Here is a 15398-nt window from a genome sequence, read left to right as displayed (position 1 = left end):
CATCTCGAATCAAAAAGTCAAAAGGAACCAAGAAAGCAAAATGACCCTACCAACCCCCGTCACCGAAATCGCCCTCCTCCACCTCAAATCCACACCCCCCTCCTCTTCAACCCTCACCCTGCTCCGGGAGGCCACCTCCGCGCAGGCCAAATACTCCTCCTACCCGGTCCACCTCTTCACCCAAGTCGAAGACCCGTCCTTCATCTATCTAATCGGCGGCTGGGCCTCAGCGCGCCAGCACCACGAGGACTGGATCCCCTCGCCCGCGAACCAGGAGTTCATGCGCCAGCTCGCAGACGAAATCGAGGTGGTGTGGATGTTCCACGTGGAGGGCGACGCGGCGCGGCAGGCGGAGCTGCTGCTCGGGGCGGCGGTTGTGGCCGTGGGGCGGTATTTCGTGGGTGCGGCGCGCAGGGATGCGTTTGAGAGGGTCTTTGGGGAGGTGAGTGGGGGTTTGGAGGGGTATACGGCGCCGCTGCCTTTGTTTGGGGGGTGGAGGGTGGAACGGGAGGAGGGGGAGGAGTTTGTGTTGCTGAGTGGGTGGAAGGAGGTGCAGGCCCATTATGACTTTGCGAGCTCGGAGGGGTTCAAGGAGTTTTCGAAGATTAGGGAGTATATGGATTCGGCGGAGATTAACCATATGGTTCGATGGGAGGAAGGAGAGAAAGGAGGAATGAGTACGTTGAGAGACTAGATTGAGGAAGGTCATACTCCGAGGCTATGTACGCAAAAACGCCAAGTAGGTAAAACAGAATTGGGTATATAGACTTCCTGATCACCGGATCATGAATAAGAACGAGGGAAACAGAACCAGACACGAAACCCACCCGCATCATAACACTTTTGTCTTCATCCATTCGCTTGTCCCAACCCCTAGATTCAGGCCGTTGCGAGCCCACCATCGTCGGACGCGTCCTTCTGCCCCCGAAACCGGATCTGCGTCTTCGAGAGCTTCTTCAATATCGCACGTCTTGAACTCAACTCGCAAACCGCTGCGGCGCCACCACTCAAGGACGTTATCGTGTCCGTTCTTGGTGGGACCGACCAGTAGCTGACTGTCAAAGATGATCTTGGGACCCTTCAGCTTGTACCAGAAGTCAAGCACGTGCACATGGCCGTGAGTACTAGCAATACGGGCAACAGACTCCGCGTGACTATAGGGAATGCCGGATGCATCCCACCAGGCAAGAGACTCCACCCGTCCGGATTGTGCGGCAAGGAGAACGGATTTTCCAACCTTGAGTGGGATAGGGTGAGTCGGGGGAGCATTTGCGGAGGCATTCTTCCACCAGGCAAGCACAGCTACCCGACCCTCTGCACTGGCAGACTCCAATGCCCGCTCTGTGTACCGCAATTCAAGTCCCGAGGTCCGCCACCATTCGAGGACATCCACAAACCCTGCACGAGAGGCTCCATCCATCGCGTCGGCGATGTAATCCTTGTTCGGCAACGCAGGGGCATCTCGCCACCAGGTCAAGATCTTAGGGTTTCCATAGATGGCCGAGGCACGGTATGGCACCTTTGTAAGACGGGAAGTAGTCCAAAGCAAATCGAGATGGTTCTCTGTGAGATACGAGAGGATATCGGTCCGTGAGAATTTGAAGATGAGGTGGCAGGCAAGATCAGATAGAGGCTTCCATCGTGGTAGACTATCTATGCGCTTCTTGATGGCAGCAAATGATCCTCGGAGAATCGTATATTCCAAAGACGCTGGCGTAGACATTTTGAGCAAGTGGGATTGCCATTCCTTAGGAACAAGGAGATTTGTGGGTATGCCGACTGCTTTGGCAATTTCCCAATCCTGTAATTGTGCCTCGAATATGTTCAACCAGAGTTCTAATGGCAACGATCGTACACCCTCTTGATGATGCGATGCTGCCGAAATGCCACTACCAGAGGGCTTCGCCGTTGTTGCAACTTGATGTGCGCTTTCGAGCACTTGTCCAAAACCAGTGGGATTGTCTGAAAATGAGAGTCCCAATATCCTTTCAATTGCATCATGCAACTCTCTCAGTCCATCCCAAGGCAGTTGAATAAGTTCCTCGGGGCCGTTAGACCGCCACAGAACCGGCTTCACGATATTGATCCATGGCCAGCATCGATCGACCTCCGTGAGTTGTCTGCTGCTGAGAGGATGCTCCCATTCCGAAACAGTCATGCCTGGTATGAGAATGACAGGTTTCGCCGACATCCAGCCACGGAGAAGTGCTAGGGTTAGCGTGTTGGTGAGACCCGACAGCATCGATCCCAACGACCCGGCATCAATAGGGGCAACCAGAAGCAGATCCGCCCATTCACTGAGCTCAGCTGCCTTGGCCTTGAGCCATCTCCGCGCACCAGTCTTTTTCTCGAACGTCTGACTATCCACCGTGTCCATATAATGAGGGACTTTATTCGCGCCTGCCAGCAGCGCCGGTGGCTCATCAGTGATCAGCCTCAACTCAATCTCGGGGTTCTGAACGAGCGAGGGTAACACATTGTCGGCAAAAGCACTTTCTATCGAGAGTAATATGCGTTTTCGGCGTTTTCCAGAGTGATCCGTGGCATTTTTATCGACTTCGGTCAACTGGGCGGTGGGTTTTGCAGAACTTCCAGTCGATTTCTCCCCACGATCATAGTCAATCTCCATCCCAGTCGGTAAGAAACCCTTCAAAGGCCGTTCCGTAGCACCACCAGATGTTACAAAGGTCTCCGGCCGTAGTCCTACTGTCATGTCCAAGGATATAATCACGGCCGTCGAAATCAACTGCGGAGACGGAGCGTGGCGAGCGTATGCAAGGTAGAAGAAAGTTTGCCGGCCGTAGAGTAGGGGTGGTAGGGTCGAGAGAGTATCCAAGTGACAAAAGAGATCGGACCAGATCACCACACAGCAAGACGACAAACACTAGTTGCACGGAATCTAGGGTTCGTGCAAAAAAAAAAAAAAACCTGTGTAAGTTGAACAGCGATCAGTTCAAACGCGGTCAGAAACGTGGACAACAACGCCCGCTGAAATTGGGTTACTTCAATTGCAGCCCAAGAAGCTCTCCTTCAACAGACGACGATATGGAATCCATGTAACTGGCTAGTGGCAAAGCCTGACAGCTTCCCCTTTTAAACGCAGCTGGACAACGCTGTCTTGGAGCGTGTCAGGAATAATAAGCTAATAAGGGACTGAATATTGTATGAGCCGAGTGGAGCAGGAAAGCGGTCAAGACGAGGGAAGTCAAATGCAAGAAAGTGGAACAGTGTCGACGATAGAGCCGGGTAGAACTCGGCGCGGAAACTTGTTATCTTTGAACAATAATGTTAACTGGCAGATACGCATTTCAGAGTCTGGTTCTTCCGCTTGTCTCGGCCTCGCCACGTCTATCCTGGGTCATCGACGATGCTTGGTGTGACGCCACCAGCTGGAACTGGAACCAAGACAGGTGGTTGTAACTTGGACTGAGTATTCACATAAGGATAATATTTCTGTTGGAGTACTTTGGAAGCAGCATGCAGAGATGGCCAGATTGTTCGTAAAAGATGATCAAAGCTCTCATCGTACGACATTGGTTGTACTTTGATCCTCGACTATTGATTGAAGGTACCTACTAAATTCCCCAAATCCGCCGTTTACTTAATCGTTGCAGGATCATGTGTCGTTCCGAGGTTCTGATTGGTTGTTACGACGCCTTGGCCTGAGGTGTCAATATCTTCTTCGTATTGGCGGATGATGTATGCCAGTGGACGGTATCTATGGTAAAAACATGTGTGTATGAAGCTCTCCATAGTTGATGCTATTAGGCTAGATAGGCCACCTAACAATGTTATTCTCGATGAACTGCCTCGGATATATACTGGCCTATATACGACTGCAACCTACCAGCTTATCCACGATCTCTCCGCGCCAAATTGCCATGCAGTTTGTGCTCGCGCATGCCCAGACTGACCAAGGCCCCCAAGACACTCAGTCCGAGCAATGTCAAGAAGACAGCCCTGAGGGAGTCCATGTATGCGTCTAGAACGCCTGCTTTCCAATCCGCGGGAAGCTTCCAGACCTCGTCCAGACTGTCGCGGATACGGGAAATGATCTCTCCTGCATCTTTACGATCGCCGAAGCGCGACCACAACCCCAATTTTAAGATGTTCTGGAAGACTGCAGAGGCGATGGTGATGCCGATTGTGCTGCCCGTGCTGCGGAACGCGTAGGATGCAGAGGTGATGACAGCGTGGTGTTCGTGGTCCACGGCTGAGATAAGTGCGACAAGGGTAATGGTCAGCATACTACCATAGGCGACACCCATGAAGAAAAAGTAGATAAAGGGGATCCATGCGGCTGTAGATAGATTCAGAGTGCAGATCAAAGCACTGGAGACGACAAGGACGAACATGGCGGTATGGTTGTAGAGCTTGTACCGACCGGTAGCACGCATGAAGATTCCCGATCCGAGAGAGCCAATCGATGTGCCTAGCGCCTGGGGTACCAACCTGACACCAGCAGCAGTGGCCGACAGACCCTTTACTTGGAAGTACAACGGAAGATAGAAGAGCAATCCAAAGACCGCCATGGTGCTGAACCAGTTGGTCAAACATGCCGACGATACAGTCCGATCGAGAAGCAGTCGAACAGGAATAACCGGTTCGGACGCAACGTTTGCTTCAATGTAGATGAAGATGAAGATGAACACGGCAGAGAGCGGCAACGATGTGAGAATCAAAGGGTGTGTCCATGGCACCTGGTTACCGCCCGTATTGAGTCCCAACAGCAGAAGGACTAGGGCGATGACCAGCGTGATAGCCCCGAGAAAGTCAACTCGCTTCAGTTTGGCGGTCTCAGTCTCCTTGACAGGAATCTTCACGGTCACGGCAACCAGGATGCCTGAGACGACGACGAAGGGAACCTGGATCAGAAACGCCCATCTCCATCCCAGTGTATCATTGATCCAGCCACCAAAAACACCGCCCAGGCCACTTCCTGCTCCGTAGCAAATGTTGCCGATGCCTTGCCATACCCCTCGTTTGCGCAGAGGAACCAAATCCGAGGTCACAAAGGTGGAAATGGCAGTGAGACCGCCACCTCCGATCCCTGCCACAACGCGACCCAAAACGATGGTACCCTCGCTCTTGGCTAGACCACATATCAAATTTCCCGCAGCGAAGAAAATGTTCGAGAAGATCAGTCCGGCGCGTCGCGAGTAGATATCGGTGAGTCTACCGCTCAACGGCTGGAAAGCGGCATTGGAAATCAGGTAGGAGGTCGCTAACCAAGAGAGCAAGGAGAAGGAGTGGAAGGACGACGAGATGGGAGCGGTGAGTGTAGCAACAATCGTTGTATCTGGTGCAGTCAGCTTTCAGTGCTTGAGCCAATTTGACGCGACGGAAACCCGTACCTAATGCGGCCAAGAAAACGCCCAACCAGATACATCCCAGGATCAGAATCAGTTCCTTGGAGCTCGGCTCCTGCGCCAGAACAGCTTCGTCCTCTCCATGTTCCTGGGGGTCGACAACGGCATGCTGAGCCTCGTCGCCTAAGAGAGGAGTTTGCTCAGAGACTGTGGGGGAGAAATGGGTGTCCGCCACAGTAGACTGGTCAGAGCGCATTCTTTCTTTCGCCTCAAAAGTCGATCCAGATCAGACGTGGTACTCCTGATCACCCTGATTTCGACAATGAGCTTTCTACTTTCTACCCTTAGTTGAAATCTGAAGCATAAAGTCCCAGCTCCCAGGATCGGAGGGAGCTGGAGTTATGCCAGTGGAGTCGCATTTTCTTAGTCACGGATTGGACCGGATCCTGCAGCTGATCGGCCTTTTTCTGATGTCGACATAAGCGAGTCTATGGCTTCATGCTGTCTAGGGTCAACAGTGTCCCTACAACAATAATTGTTTTCGAAACTAACTACGAGGCTGGACGAGGTTGAATTGACCGGACGAAGTCATCAGTGTTTGCACAATCTGGTATCAACATGGCTATCTCAATCCCTGCCACTACTAGGTAGAGTGCTTGATGGCTCTTCCCCAGTACCACTGATCCTCCCAGGACAGCTCAATAATGTTGGCAATTAACATGCTGCGAGTGTGAAGCTTATTCCGTTTTGGAATTGCAGCCAAGTCTCTGAGAGTCCACAGTTTGGTTTGACTCATAACAACCATAGTCAAAGGTAATGGGATAGAACTTGTCGTCGCAATCCTCATTTCTGTATCAATTCTTGCCAATTGAATGTAAATGTATAGGACAAGAAATGATACCCAGAAGGCTGCGGCTGGTCGTGGGTGATCTCAATGTCGGAGTGGATTTGAATGCACGAAGTGGCCGACGACGCAACAGGCAGTCTACCTAGTCAGCTGTTCTCGTACAAAGAGCTGGGTCGTGCGAAGCAACCAGAGCGTCTTCTTTATCCTTAAATTGAATCTCGTAGGCACTTAGGAGACTCGACTTCCATCCTGAAGGCTCGACCAAGCACGTTGGGTCAATGTAAATTGTAATTTCCGAAATCTTTCTTCCCCATCCTGTTTCATCCCTTTGGCATGCATGGATGTCAATGCAAATCAATTGATATCCCCACATTCGAGAACTGACAGTGATCCGGTGGACATACTACTGGAGTTTGGGAAGCTCCAAGGCCAATCAAACAGACCGACTAGGCGGGATTCATCCAGTAGCGCTTGGGAGGCTTGGAGATAGAATTAACCCGTCGATCTTGGCTCTTCATCAAGGGTCATCATTGTGGCTATGCTTCCTGAAATTGACCAAGGAGCATCGCAATTGAAAACGAACAGCAACCGTGGTATCGGAAGCTAACCAGCTGTGGGCAACGGAGGACAACGAATGACAACAGAAAAAAGGAGTCTCCAATGGATGATCAGACCTCTCCCAGCCGTCACGTGGTGGTGAACAAGCCATCAAAACAACCATCGGAATCATAACTACTTAACCTTTGACCTTTCGTGTTGGGATTCCTAACTTCTAATTGTACTCTCTTGGATCTTCTGCTTGATACCACTTTCCTAAAGGACCTGCATTTCCCTGCTCACTTCCCTTCCACAACCGACTATTTGCGATCAAAATGCCTGGCGTCCGTAAGTGAAGCTCCATCAGCTGACTCCTCCACGTCTAATCCAATGCCAAGCCCCCGATGCGCTGCAGCAATTGAAGAAGGGCCTCAAGGCCATCTTCTCTCGCAAGAAGAAGAAGGCTACCACTGAAGGCACTCAACCTAAGCCCGCCCCAGCCGCAGACAAGCCAGCCAACGGTGCTGCGGCCGGCGCCGCAACGGTCATAGCAGTTCCTGCCACAGAAGCCAAACCAGCCGAACCAGCTCCTGCTACCGAACCTAAGCCTGGTATGTCGCGTTCATGAAGTCTTATGCGCTTATCAAATATGGAATTTGAACTGATAGTTGCCAAAACAAGCTGTCGTAGCAGATAAGTCAGCAGAAGCAACACCGCAGCCCACCGAAACAAAGACCGAGGAATCTACGACTCCTGCCGCGGAACCACATAGTGCTCCAGAGACGAAGGTCGAGGCTTCAGCTACTGAACCTAAGGCCGATGCTCCTATCGAAACAACCGCTAACCCCGCGCCTGCTCTAGCTGAAACTGCTCCCGCGACACCAACGCCTGCCCCTGCAGTAGCCCCTATCGCAGAGACGCAGACGGAGGCCGCTCCAGCTCCAGCTCCTGCTGCCCCTGTTGCTGCTGCTCCCGTTGCTGCTGCTCCTGCACCTGAAGCAGCCCCCGCTGTGGAGACAAACACTGAGGCCGCCCCCGCTCCTTCTGAGGTTGCGCCTCTAGCACTGGTCCCTGGCCTAGAGGCAACTCCGGTCCAACCGGCACAAGAGAGAATAGTTGAGACTGCAGAGCTGGCCAAAAGTGAGTATTCGTCGAATCACATCGCTCTAGACAGATCGTGCTGACCATAAATAGCGGAAGCCAAGTAACATCCTGGTGTAAAGCCTAGTTCTTTTGAATCTGGAGGATTTCCTCCTGTTTGTCCTTTTTCTTATAACCGGCCAAGGCCTATCATGACGCGAAGTGTCGTCTGTTGAGTTTTGCTGTTGAACTTATGTCGCATAATACCCCGCATTGTGTTTATACTCTGCTCCAGTCAGGGGGACAGATGGTTGTCCCAATTTGCTCCATGACCAGCATGTCAGTAATGTGATTCTCGCGTTGTTTCTCGTAGTAAACAAACAATTCAGAATGATGAATTTCAAGCACAAAGCAAGCTATCAGAGTGAGCTCAGTCGCTGGCCTCAGAGTCATCCTGCATCTCGGTATCAGGAACTTCTTGGTCTTGGCTCTGTCCCGATGCTGCTGCTGCGGCGGCCTTCAACTCCCGTGCCTTTTGTCGTCGCTTCATCTTTCGCTCCCTGTTCTTGCGAGTCCGCTTCTCCGCATCCTTGATCTTCGCTTCCTCGGCTTCCGTGACTCGCTTCCGTAGTTGGATTCGTCGCTTCTTGCCAGGCTTCTTTCGCGACTTTGGCTCTCTTGCTGGAGGATCCGTGACGCACACAGTCGCAATCGCAGCTGGATCTTGGGAAGCAGGCGGTAACTTCGTATGCTGTCTTTTCAAACGTATCACCCGCCAAGGCAGATGGCAACCAGGCTGCGATGAAACAAAAAAAAAGTCAACCTCCGAGATCGACAATCATCAAGAGTCAGCGTGGCATCGCCACTCACCCAAGAACCCTTCGACCAGCCCACCATCTCCTCCCCCGTTACCGCCATCTCCTCAAACCGCCTCCTCCTCTCCGCCGCCCCGGCATCCTCCTCTCCAACCGACCCCGTAAGCAACCCCGGCGTCGTAAAGTAGTACTCCCACCCACGAAACGGATTCAGAAAGCGACCCTCCCCATCCACCGCACCAGGCGTCGGCGAACGAAGCCGGATTCGCAGTTTCTGTGTCCCCGCGCTGGCCGGTGCATCCCCGCTCGCGGGAGCCTTCTCGTTCTTGGCATCGGGTTTCGGCGCAGCGCTGAACAGGCGGAACTCGAATTCCTGCTCTTCATCCTCTGAAGCATGGCCGGCGTCTTGAGACGGTTGTTTGGGCTCACTGGGTTGTGCGGGTGCGAGCAGGGCGTCGAGGTTGAGGAGGTCTCTGAGACGTTGCTGGGCGTCCTGGGCGACGGATTCGGGGGCTGGAGATGGAGAGCGGGAAGATAGATCTCCGGAGAGAAGTTCATCGCGACGGACGCTGTGTCATGTCCTCTAATGTTAATGGAGAGTATCTAGGGAGGTGGCCGAGTGGAAGGCTGCAAGATTCGTTGTCCTGAATGGGCTTACCGTTTCGCGTCTGGGAGGTCAAACATGGTTTGGAAGGTGTATCGTGGATGGAAGCATAAGGGGAAAGAAACGATAGACGATAAAATACAGCCAGAATAATTAAATAACGTCCGTTTGGTTTGTTACGTTATGGTGAAGTTGGCTGGATTGCATCACCTTTCGGACTGTAGCGCTTAGTTAGTTGAAGATGAAAATTGTCGTTGATCCCATGCGGCTATTTCCACAAGTGCGCGTCTGCGGCCACGGCTGCGGAGAAGCCAAATCGAGTATCAGCGGAGTACATGGGCCAGCTTTATACCTTAAGATTACATATTATTTCTGTCCTGGTCACCTGCTCAATGAGGGTTTCATGGCTTTTAATCATATGAAAACGATGCTATTGTGATAAATTGAAAAGATATTTTACACGACCAGGGTCTTCTCTGGTCAAAGCAGACGTGCGATCTTGGTATTCAGATTGAGTTATCATGTCGCATCGGCTGTGAAAGTCTAAGAATGATACGAATGTCAAGGCTTTCCAATAGATAACATCATAATGTGAGTCCAGTATACGCTTCTGACAATTCTCCGGAAAAAAAAAGTTGATTCAAGTGTAGTTCAGACACAGCGACCACCGTCCACCTAAATTACATTAGCCATTCAGCCAAAACCCATTCCTAGAGTGTCATTTACCTCGAGGTTTACACCGGTAATGAACGCTGCCTCATCACTAGCCAGGAAGCAGCATGTATTTGCGACATCTTGAGGAGTGCTTGGACGACCCAGTGGCACAGTCGACACGAAGGCTGCTCGATTCTCCTCAGTGTCTGGTTTTCCGAGAAACAGATGTGTCCTGCAAGTAGCGAGTCGGATCAGACAATTTGGCTTGAGATGAGAGACGGAACCAGCACTCACATTCCTGTACTTCCAACAACAGGGCAAACACAATTGAACCGAACCTGTTTGGGCCCATACTCGACCGCCATGGTCTTGGTTGCATTGCTTACTGCTGCCTTGGAAGCATTATACCAAGTCAGACCCGGGCGAGGACGCAGCGCAGCCGTCGATGAGATCTGAATGAATGATCCGGGACGGTCATTGTCCACAAAGTACGGGACAATCACGCTGGCTGACAGGAAGATCGACTTGACGTTGACGTTCATACACAGATCGAAGTCGGCATCTGTGACTTCAGCGGTGGGCTTGTTGCTGTACGTCGCACCGGCATTATTGACCACAATGTCCAGCTTCCCATAAGCATCAAGGGTCGCCTGGAGCAATGCCTCCCAGGAATCTCGCTTCGTCACATCGGTGAAGACGAATTTGCTGTTCAACTCATCTGCCGCCTTTTCTCCACTCTCCTGTGACAGCTCTGCGATGATAACATTGGCACCTTCCTCAACGAATTTCTTTGCGATGCCGTAGCCGAATCCTGAGCCTGCGCCTGTCACAATGGCAACCTTTCCCTCCAATCGTCCAGACATGATCAGTGTGATATAGTGGTGCTTTGGGGGGGGGGGTTGGACTTGGAGATCAGGCTGTGCTATATTCACTGGATGATTCAGTATGCCAGGTGGCTCAAAATGAAATGGTCTTCAGTGATGTAGGAAGTCAGGAGCAAGACAGGGATAGGGAATGTTAAAGGAATTAGTAGAATCTATGCGGGGGGTTCACCAGCAGGCGTGAACTCAAGATAACTAGTTGACAACAAAGCAGTGGGGACAGTTAGAACTCATCATCGTTGCCCCTGATTCCTTTTTTTAAATTCTACTTCTTTGTGTAATCGATCAGCGGGATTTTGATACTGGGAGGGCTAGTTATTGTCAGTAACTATAGTAGGCTGCAGCAGTATCCCTGCCATCGGGCTGCCACAGAGAGTTACTAAAGGGGCTGGGTTTCAGGGGAAGAGTTGTCTGTGGCATTGCAAGCGAGATCAGAGGAAGCCATTAAGAAAAACCCCAATTCCAGCTCGTCGTACAAGCCTTGTCTTGTCATCAGCTTTCTTTCTTAATTATAGGACTTGGGTTGTGGTGGGCCAGCCAACTTCACTGCTACTGATTTGGCTGTGAGATTAATGGTAAGATCATCAATTAGGGCCTCTATGGAATGAAAAGAAACATCAATATGTTCTCTAAAGAATATCGTAGTTGCCTTCAGTGTTATAGTTTCAGTTAAAGCTCTAGAGAGGTACTACTCATGGTTGAGTCGACAGATGACATCTCATGTGTCGATACGCACGGACCAGATCCAAACACCACGGCTGGATATCCTCATAAACGACGGATTCGGTCGATTGTCATGCGACTCGAGGTACTATCAACTTGCCTGCATCCTTCCCAGCGTCACCCGTCGGTGCTTCGCTGCAGCTGATATTTGTATCATAATCCACCGCGCTCTTTCATGTATTCCCCACCTCAATATTGAGCTAGTTTTCTTCTGATTCGGTTACCCATTCCGGAGTGCTTGCCTCCCTCGATTGCATCGCTTGTGCTCAATAATCGACTCTCTTTCCCCTTCAAGTCACATATACATTCATGGGTGTCTGTTCTTCCTGTCTCGGACTCAGTCGCCGAGATAGCCACGACGTGAGTCAACCTGCTGCTCCTCAGAGATGGCCAAAACGCCCATGGCCGTAGTCATGTCGCATGAGGGGGCTGGGCAGTGCGACACTCTCGTCATCTTGATCTCTCGAGCCACTCCTCCCTAACAGTGCCTTACTAGTCCGAGTCTTCGCGCCTTCTAGACGATGACATCTACCAGTCAGGATATGGCTATGGAGCGCTCAACCATGCGAACCAGCTCACCAACCCGGACCCGGAGAACATAAAGCGCGAACGGGAGGCTCTCGAAGCCATCTGCCAACGAACATCAGAGTGCGCTCCCTTCCCTTCTTCTCCTTCGACTATATAACAACATAACGGAAAGCCCTCGAAACAGAGATCGCTAACTTCAAGAACCTCACAGCTCCGTCATCGACATCTGGTCCCTCCAGCCACAACCCCATCTCCAACCGAGAGCGACACTCCATGGCTCCGTCGCCTCAAAAGCGGGCTCGAGCTCCGACGTCCCCGTGAAAGTCATCACGGCCGATCCTTCTGAGTCCCCGAAGTCGAGTAAATCCGGCGACGGCGCGGTCCCCAAGCATTGGGGCGAGGTGGTCATCAATCCGAATAAGGGAAAGAAGGCTCGCCCAGGGTTGAACACAGATGAGGGGAACGGGCGAGACGTCTTTGGTGTCTTGAAGGTTACGTGAACAAAACAAATCACCTACCTAGTGATGGAGATGGAGATGATTTCACGCTTTCTTTGCTACATCCTGCATCCTTCCTGCTTTGGTTACTGAGTCGCCGGTCGACGGTCTTTCCACCTTATCCCCGGATTGTGTTTTGTGGTTCTTTTGCTTCCCCTTGTGCCCTTCGCGGTCTTTCCTATGTTCTCCTCTTCGATTTTTCCCCCTTGAGAGGGATTTAATACCCCGCTTGCGCTTCTTGTTTCTTACACTCCCATTGCAGTCATCAGTGGCTATTTCCTTTGTGTTGCATTGTCTGGTACTTGGGTAGAGTTGCATGTTCCCTCCTTGTACCGCGATCCGTTTTACTCCTTAATCATAGCATAGATAGTCTCAAGTCATGCTCTTCGTGCATATGTTTCGATCCGTCTACCTTGACGCGAAAGTAGACGATCCAAATGTTCTTATTGTCTTTCATACTTTGTGCTGTTGGAACACCCTGGCTATAGACATGCATGACTACTAAATGATGAGATATCCATGGAGAGATCAGAAAAATAGCACAACAGCAGTAGAGAGAAACAACAAAGGTCGACGAGGTATGGACTGAACCACAGAAAGCAGAAGAGTTGGCGACCCAGTCGAGTGATCGCGCATCCACTGGCTATATCCTACTTCCCCCTTCGAAACCATGAATGTCAACTCGCTCCAAGAATATCAATAACTCCGCCAGTAACGCCCCCAGCCTTGTGCGATAGAATAACAGGTAGTGCAGAGATGAGGGTGAACTGCAGTATATTGCGCGATTGTCAGATAGCGAAGCGAGGATGATTGTTTCAGACGTCATCCATTGTTCCAGCCGGCTCTTCGCCGCCAGATTCATAGCTTCCGGCCGAGCTCAACTCATCTTCTGACTCGGTATCTTCTCCAGCTTCATCCACTGCCTCTTTACTGGCATACTTGGACACGTATTCTGCCGGCGAGGTCAGCGCATTGTTCCCCAGGCAATGAAGTATAACTCTACCTTTGACTTTCGCCTCGTAACTCTTAGGTTCCCGCATCAACATTGCAGCAGCCTCGCCGTTTAGCGGGTCGGAAGGGTTCGGGTAACGCAGGAGTTGGGGCAGGAAAACCTCGAAGATGTTGATCATGTCGTACATCGGCGACCAAGTTTGATTGATGACGTCGAGACACACTGAACCGGACCTGTTGAAACGGAGGTGTTAGCGTTGCGTCTCCATAAGAGATCCAGGGAGTACACCTCACAATTCATCTATGTTGGGATGGAAAATCCGATTGACGAAGCCAATACTTGGGCTCTTGTAGGGATACTGATCAGGTAATTCGACGTGGATCTTCCAGTGACCACCGGCGAAAGGTGCTAGATTTCGTTAGCCCGGGATTATGTCTCTGACATAGCGCGGAACCTACTCTCTTCGGGGCCCTTGAAGCGGACATAAAATTCTTGCCTGTCCATCGATCAGACCGTTAGTCAGGGTGTAGAGGAAGATTGACCGCAAGCAAGAAAGCGTGGCATACACTAAGGTCAAAAGTCAGCAGTCAGTTCGGTGGCAAACATCCGTTTCTACTTACTATTGTCATTTACCAGCGTCACCTCGTAGTCACTCATCAACCTGGAACTATGTCAGTAAAGGCCGAAACGATTCCGCTCATTTCTGAATTCGTCCATCCGAAAAGCAAGCAGACAATGTGAGGGGAAGAAAGCAGCGTCGATGGATACTGAAGCGGGGAATCGTACATCCTGTCAACGGTTAGTATGTGAGCCTCATTGTCCATTTCGAAACAATCGATTCATACTTCATGACCTAAGAAAAAGAAGAAATAAGTCAGTTGTCCGCCACTGTACAATTCCGAGCAACAGGCCCGTAAAGGTACTTTAGTCACTTACATCCGTCTCGATTCTTCTCTTCGGACTGCTCATCTTGAAAGTGTGTGTGCTGCTTCGCCCCTACAACTGAGAAAATCCCCAAAATGACTTGTTGAGAGCGATGAAGATTTGTGAATGAAACGGCACGAGTGAGTCAAATCTGGGTGTTTCTCCAAGACCGAGCGGGGAAGCAATTAGCGGGGACGATAAGTAGCAACGGCGGGCGGGCGAAAGGCAAGGCCTGTTGGTAGAGGAGCAGGGTCGGATGGGAACAAAGGTCCTTGAAAAAGATAAGTAGATGATTGAGAAGTGACTAGAAGTGGTAAGGTTGGGAGAGGAAGAGGTAGAGTCCGAAGAAATAGGAGAAGTAGTAGTAACTAGATAGAGGACTGAGTACCAGGAGTATAGTAGTAGATGATAGTCGAGTGATGGCACCACGACCCGCACGCTCATCATTCATTCCTCTACAGAGTAGTACAGTCAGTTGGGCAGTCATGTGGCTGCAGGATGACTCAGCGCTCTGTCTTGTCTTGCTATCTACTCTTTTTTTCAGGTACCCAATTCTGTTTCCCTGGGATATTTGGTTTTCTTATATCTTTCCCTGTAGTTCCATGGGTAGGACATTTTGGATCTTCAAGTCTAATGAGATGTTTCTACCCCTCTGCAGCGGTAAAATAGAGACTACTTGGAGTCTCCCTACAATAGTACTAATAGCCGGCCAGCGTCATTCATACTGCTAAGTTTAGCTGCGTTGTTATCGGACAGCGATAGCGAACACACTTGACCAGTTGACCTACGTCAACATTTCAGTACTTGGAGCCCACTAGTGATACGGGAGATTCAATCGTCCCAAGGTAACTATTCCGAGCAACTTAGACTCCAAAACTGAGTGCAAGTAGGTACTATGTCTAGAGGGCGCCACATAGTATACATAAATCTCATGTGACGTGATCTTTTCCTAAATAATACTACCAAACTTCAGTGATGGATACTGAAATAAGCATTGCAGAACTTCTGCAGTCCAATTATTATTGGGCTAGTAGCTGTAGCCTAACA

At 50.8% G+C, this 15398-nt stretch overlaps 8 protein-coding genes across 8 annotated transcripts, besides 2 other annotated features; 3 read left to right on the top strand and 5 right to left on the bottom strand.

Moving 5' to 3' along the window:
* Window positions 1-40: 40 nt before the first annotated feature.
* Window positions 41-694, top strand: ACLA_083310 (uncharacterized protein; the record flags this gene model as incomplete). The annotated part of the gene is made up of 1 exon (XM_001268061.1): window positions 41-694. One exon carries the CDS (start codon window positions 41-43, stop codon window positions 692-694), a length of 654 nt encoding a protein of 217 aa, XP_001268062.1.
* A 138-nt stretch (window positions 695-832) lies between these two features.
* On the bottom strand, window positions 833-2713 carry ACLA_083300 (uncharacterized protein; the record flags this gene model as incomplete). The annotated part of the gene is made up of 1 exon (XM_001268060.1): window positions 833-2713. The coding sequence occupies one exon, from the start codon at window positions 2711-2713 to the stop codon at window positions 833-835; it is 1881 nt and encodes a 626-aa protein (XP_001268061.1).
* Window positions 2714-3851: 1138 nt separating this feature from the next.
* ACLA_083290 (MDR family MFS transporter) lies at window positions 3852-5565 on the bottom strand (the record flags this gene model as incomplete). The annotated part of the gene is made up of 2 exons (XM_001268059.1): window positions 3852-5299; window positions 5355-5565. 2 exons carry the CDS (start codon window positions 5563-5565, stop codon window positions 3852-3854), a joined length of 1659 nt encoding a protein of 552 aa, XP_001268060.1.
* Window positions 5566-7028: 1463 nt separating this feature from the next.
* On the top strand, window positions 7029-7887 carry ACLA_083280 (uncharacterized protein; the record flags this gene model as incomplete). The annotated part of the gene is made up of 4 exons (XM_001268058.1): window positions 7029-7041; window positions 7092-7304; window positions 7375-7833; window positions 7868-7887. 4 exons carry the CDS (start codon window positions 7029-7031, stop codon window positions 7885-7887), a joined length of 705 nt encoding a protein of 234 aa, XP_001268059.1.
* Window positions 7638-7684: a microsatellite.
* Window positions 7643-7681: a microsatellite.
* Window positions 7888-8203: 316 nt separating the features above from the next.
* ACLA_083270 (DUF2011 domain-containing protein) lies at window positions 8204-9272 on the bottom strand (the record flags this gene model as incomplete). Its single annotated transcript, XM_001268057.1, has 3 exons — window positions 8204-8569; window positions 8644-9157; window positions 9247-9272. The coding sequence occupies 3 exons, from the start codon at window positions 9270-9272 to the stop codon at window positions 8204-8206; spliced, it is 906 nt and encodes a 301-aa protein (XP_001268058.1).
* A 571-nt stretch (window positions 9273-9843) lies between these two features.
* Window positions 9844-10709, bottom strand: ACLA_083260 (oxidoreductase, short-chain dehydrogenase/reductase family; the record flags this gene model as incomplete). The annotated part of the gene is made up of 3 exons (XM_001268056.1): window positions 9844-9867; window positions 9919-10078; window positions 10141-10709. 3 exons carry the CDS (start codon window positions 10707-10709, stop codon window positions 9844-9846), a joined length of 753 nt encoding a protein of 250 aa, XP_001268057.1.
* Window positions 10710-11759: 1050 nt separating this feature from the next.
* On the top strand, window positions 11760-12478 carry ACLA_083250 (LAMTOR1/MEH1 family protein; the record flags this gene model as incomplete). Its single annotated transcript, XM_001268055.1, has 3 exons — window positions 11760-11810; window positions 11947-12098; window positions 12190-12478. The coding sequence occupies 3 exons, from the start codon at window positions 11760-11762 to the stop codon at window positions 12476-12478; spliced, it is 492 nt and encodes a 163-aa protein (XP_001268056.1).
* An 812-nt stretch (window positions 12479-13290) lies between these two features.
* Window positions 13291-14396, bottom strand: ACLA_083240 (E2 ubiquitin-conjugating protein UBC8; the record flags this gene model as incomplete). The annotated part of the gene is made up of 9 exons (XM_001268054.1): window positions 13291-13427; window positions 13479-13660; window positions 13721-13835; window positions 13886-13923; window positions 13970-13994; window positions 14048-14088; window positions 14214-14216; window positions 14273-14280; window positions 14364-14396. The coding sequence occupies 9 exons, from the start codon at window positions 14394-14396 to the stop codon at window positions 13291-13293; spliced, it is 582 nt and encodes a 193-aa protein (XP_001268055.1).
* Between the last annotated feature and the right edge of the window lie 1002 nt (window positions 14397-15398).

The sequence above is a fragment of the Aspergillus clavatus genome, genomic scaffold (genome assembly GCF_000002715.2).
Source record: "Aspergillus clavatus NRRL 1 1099423829806 genomic scaffold, whole genome shotgun sequence".
Classification (NCBI taxonomy): domain Eukaryota; kingdom Fungi; phylum Ascomycota; class Eurotiomycetes; order Eurotiales; family Aspergillaceae; genus Aspergillus; species Aspergillus clavatus.
Note: the sequence above shows the minus strand (reverse complement) of the source record. Positions and strands in the feature narration are given on the sequence as shown.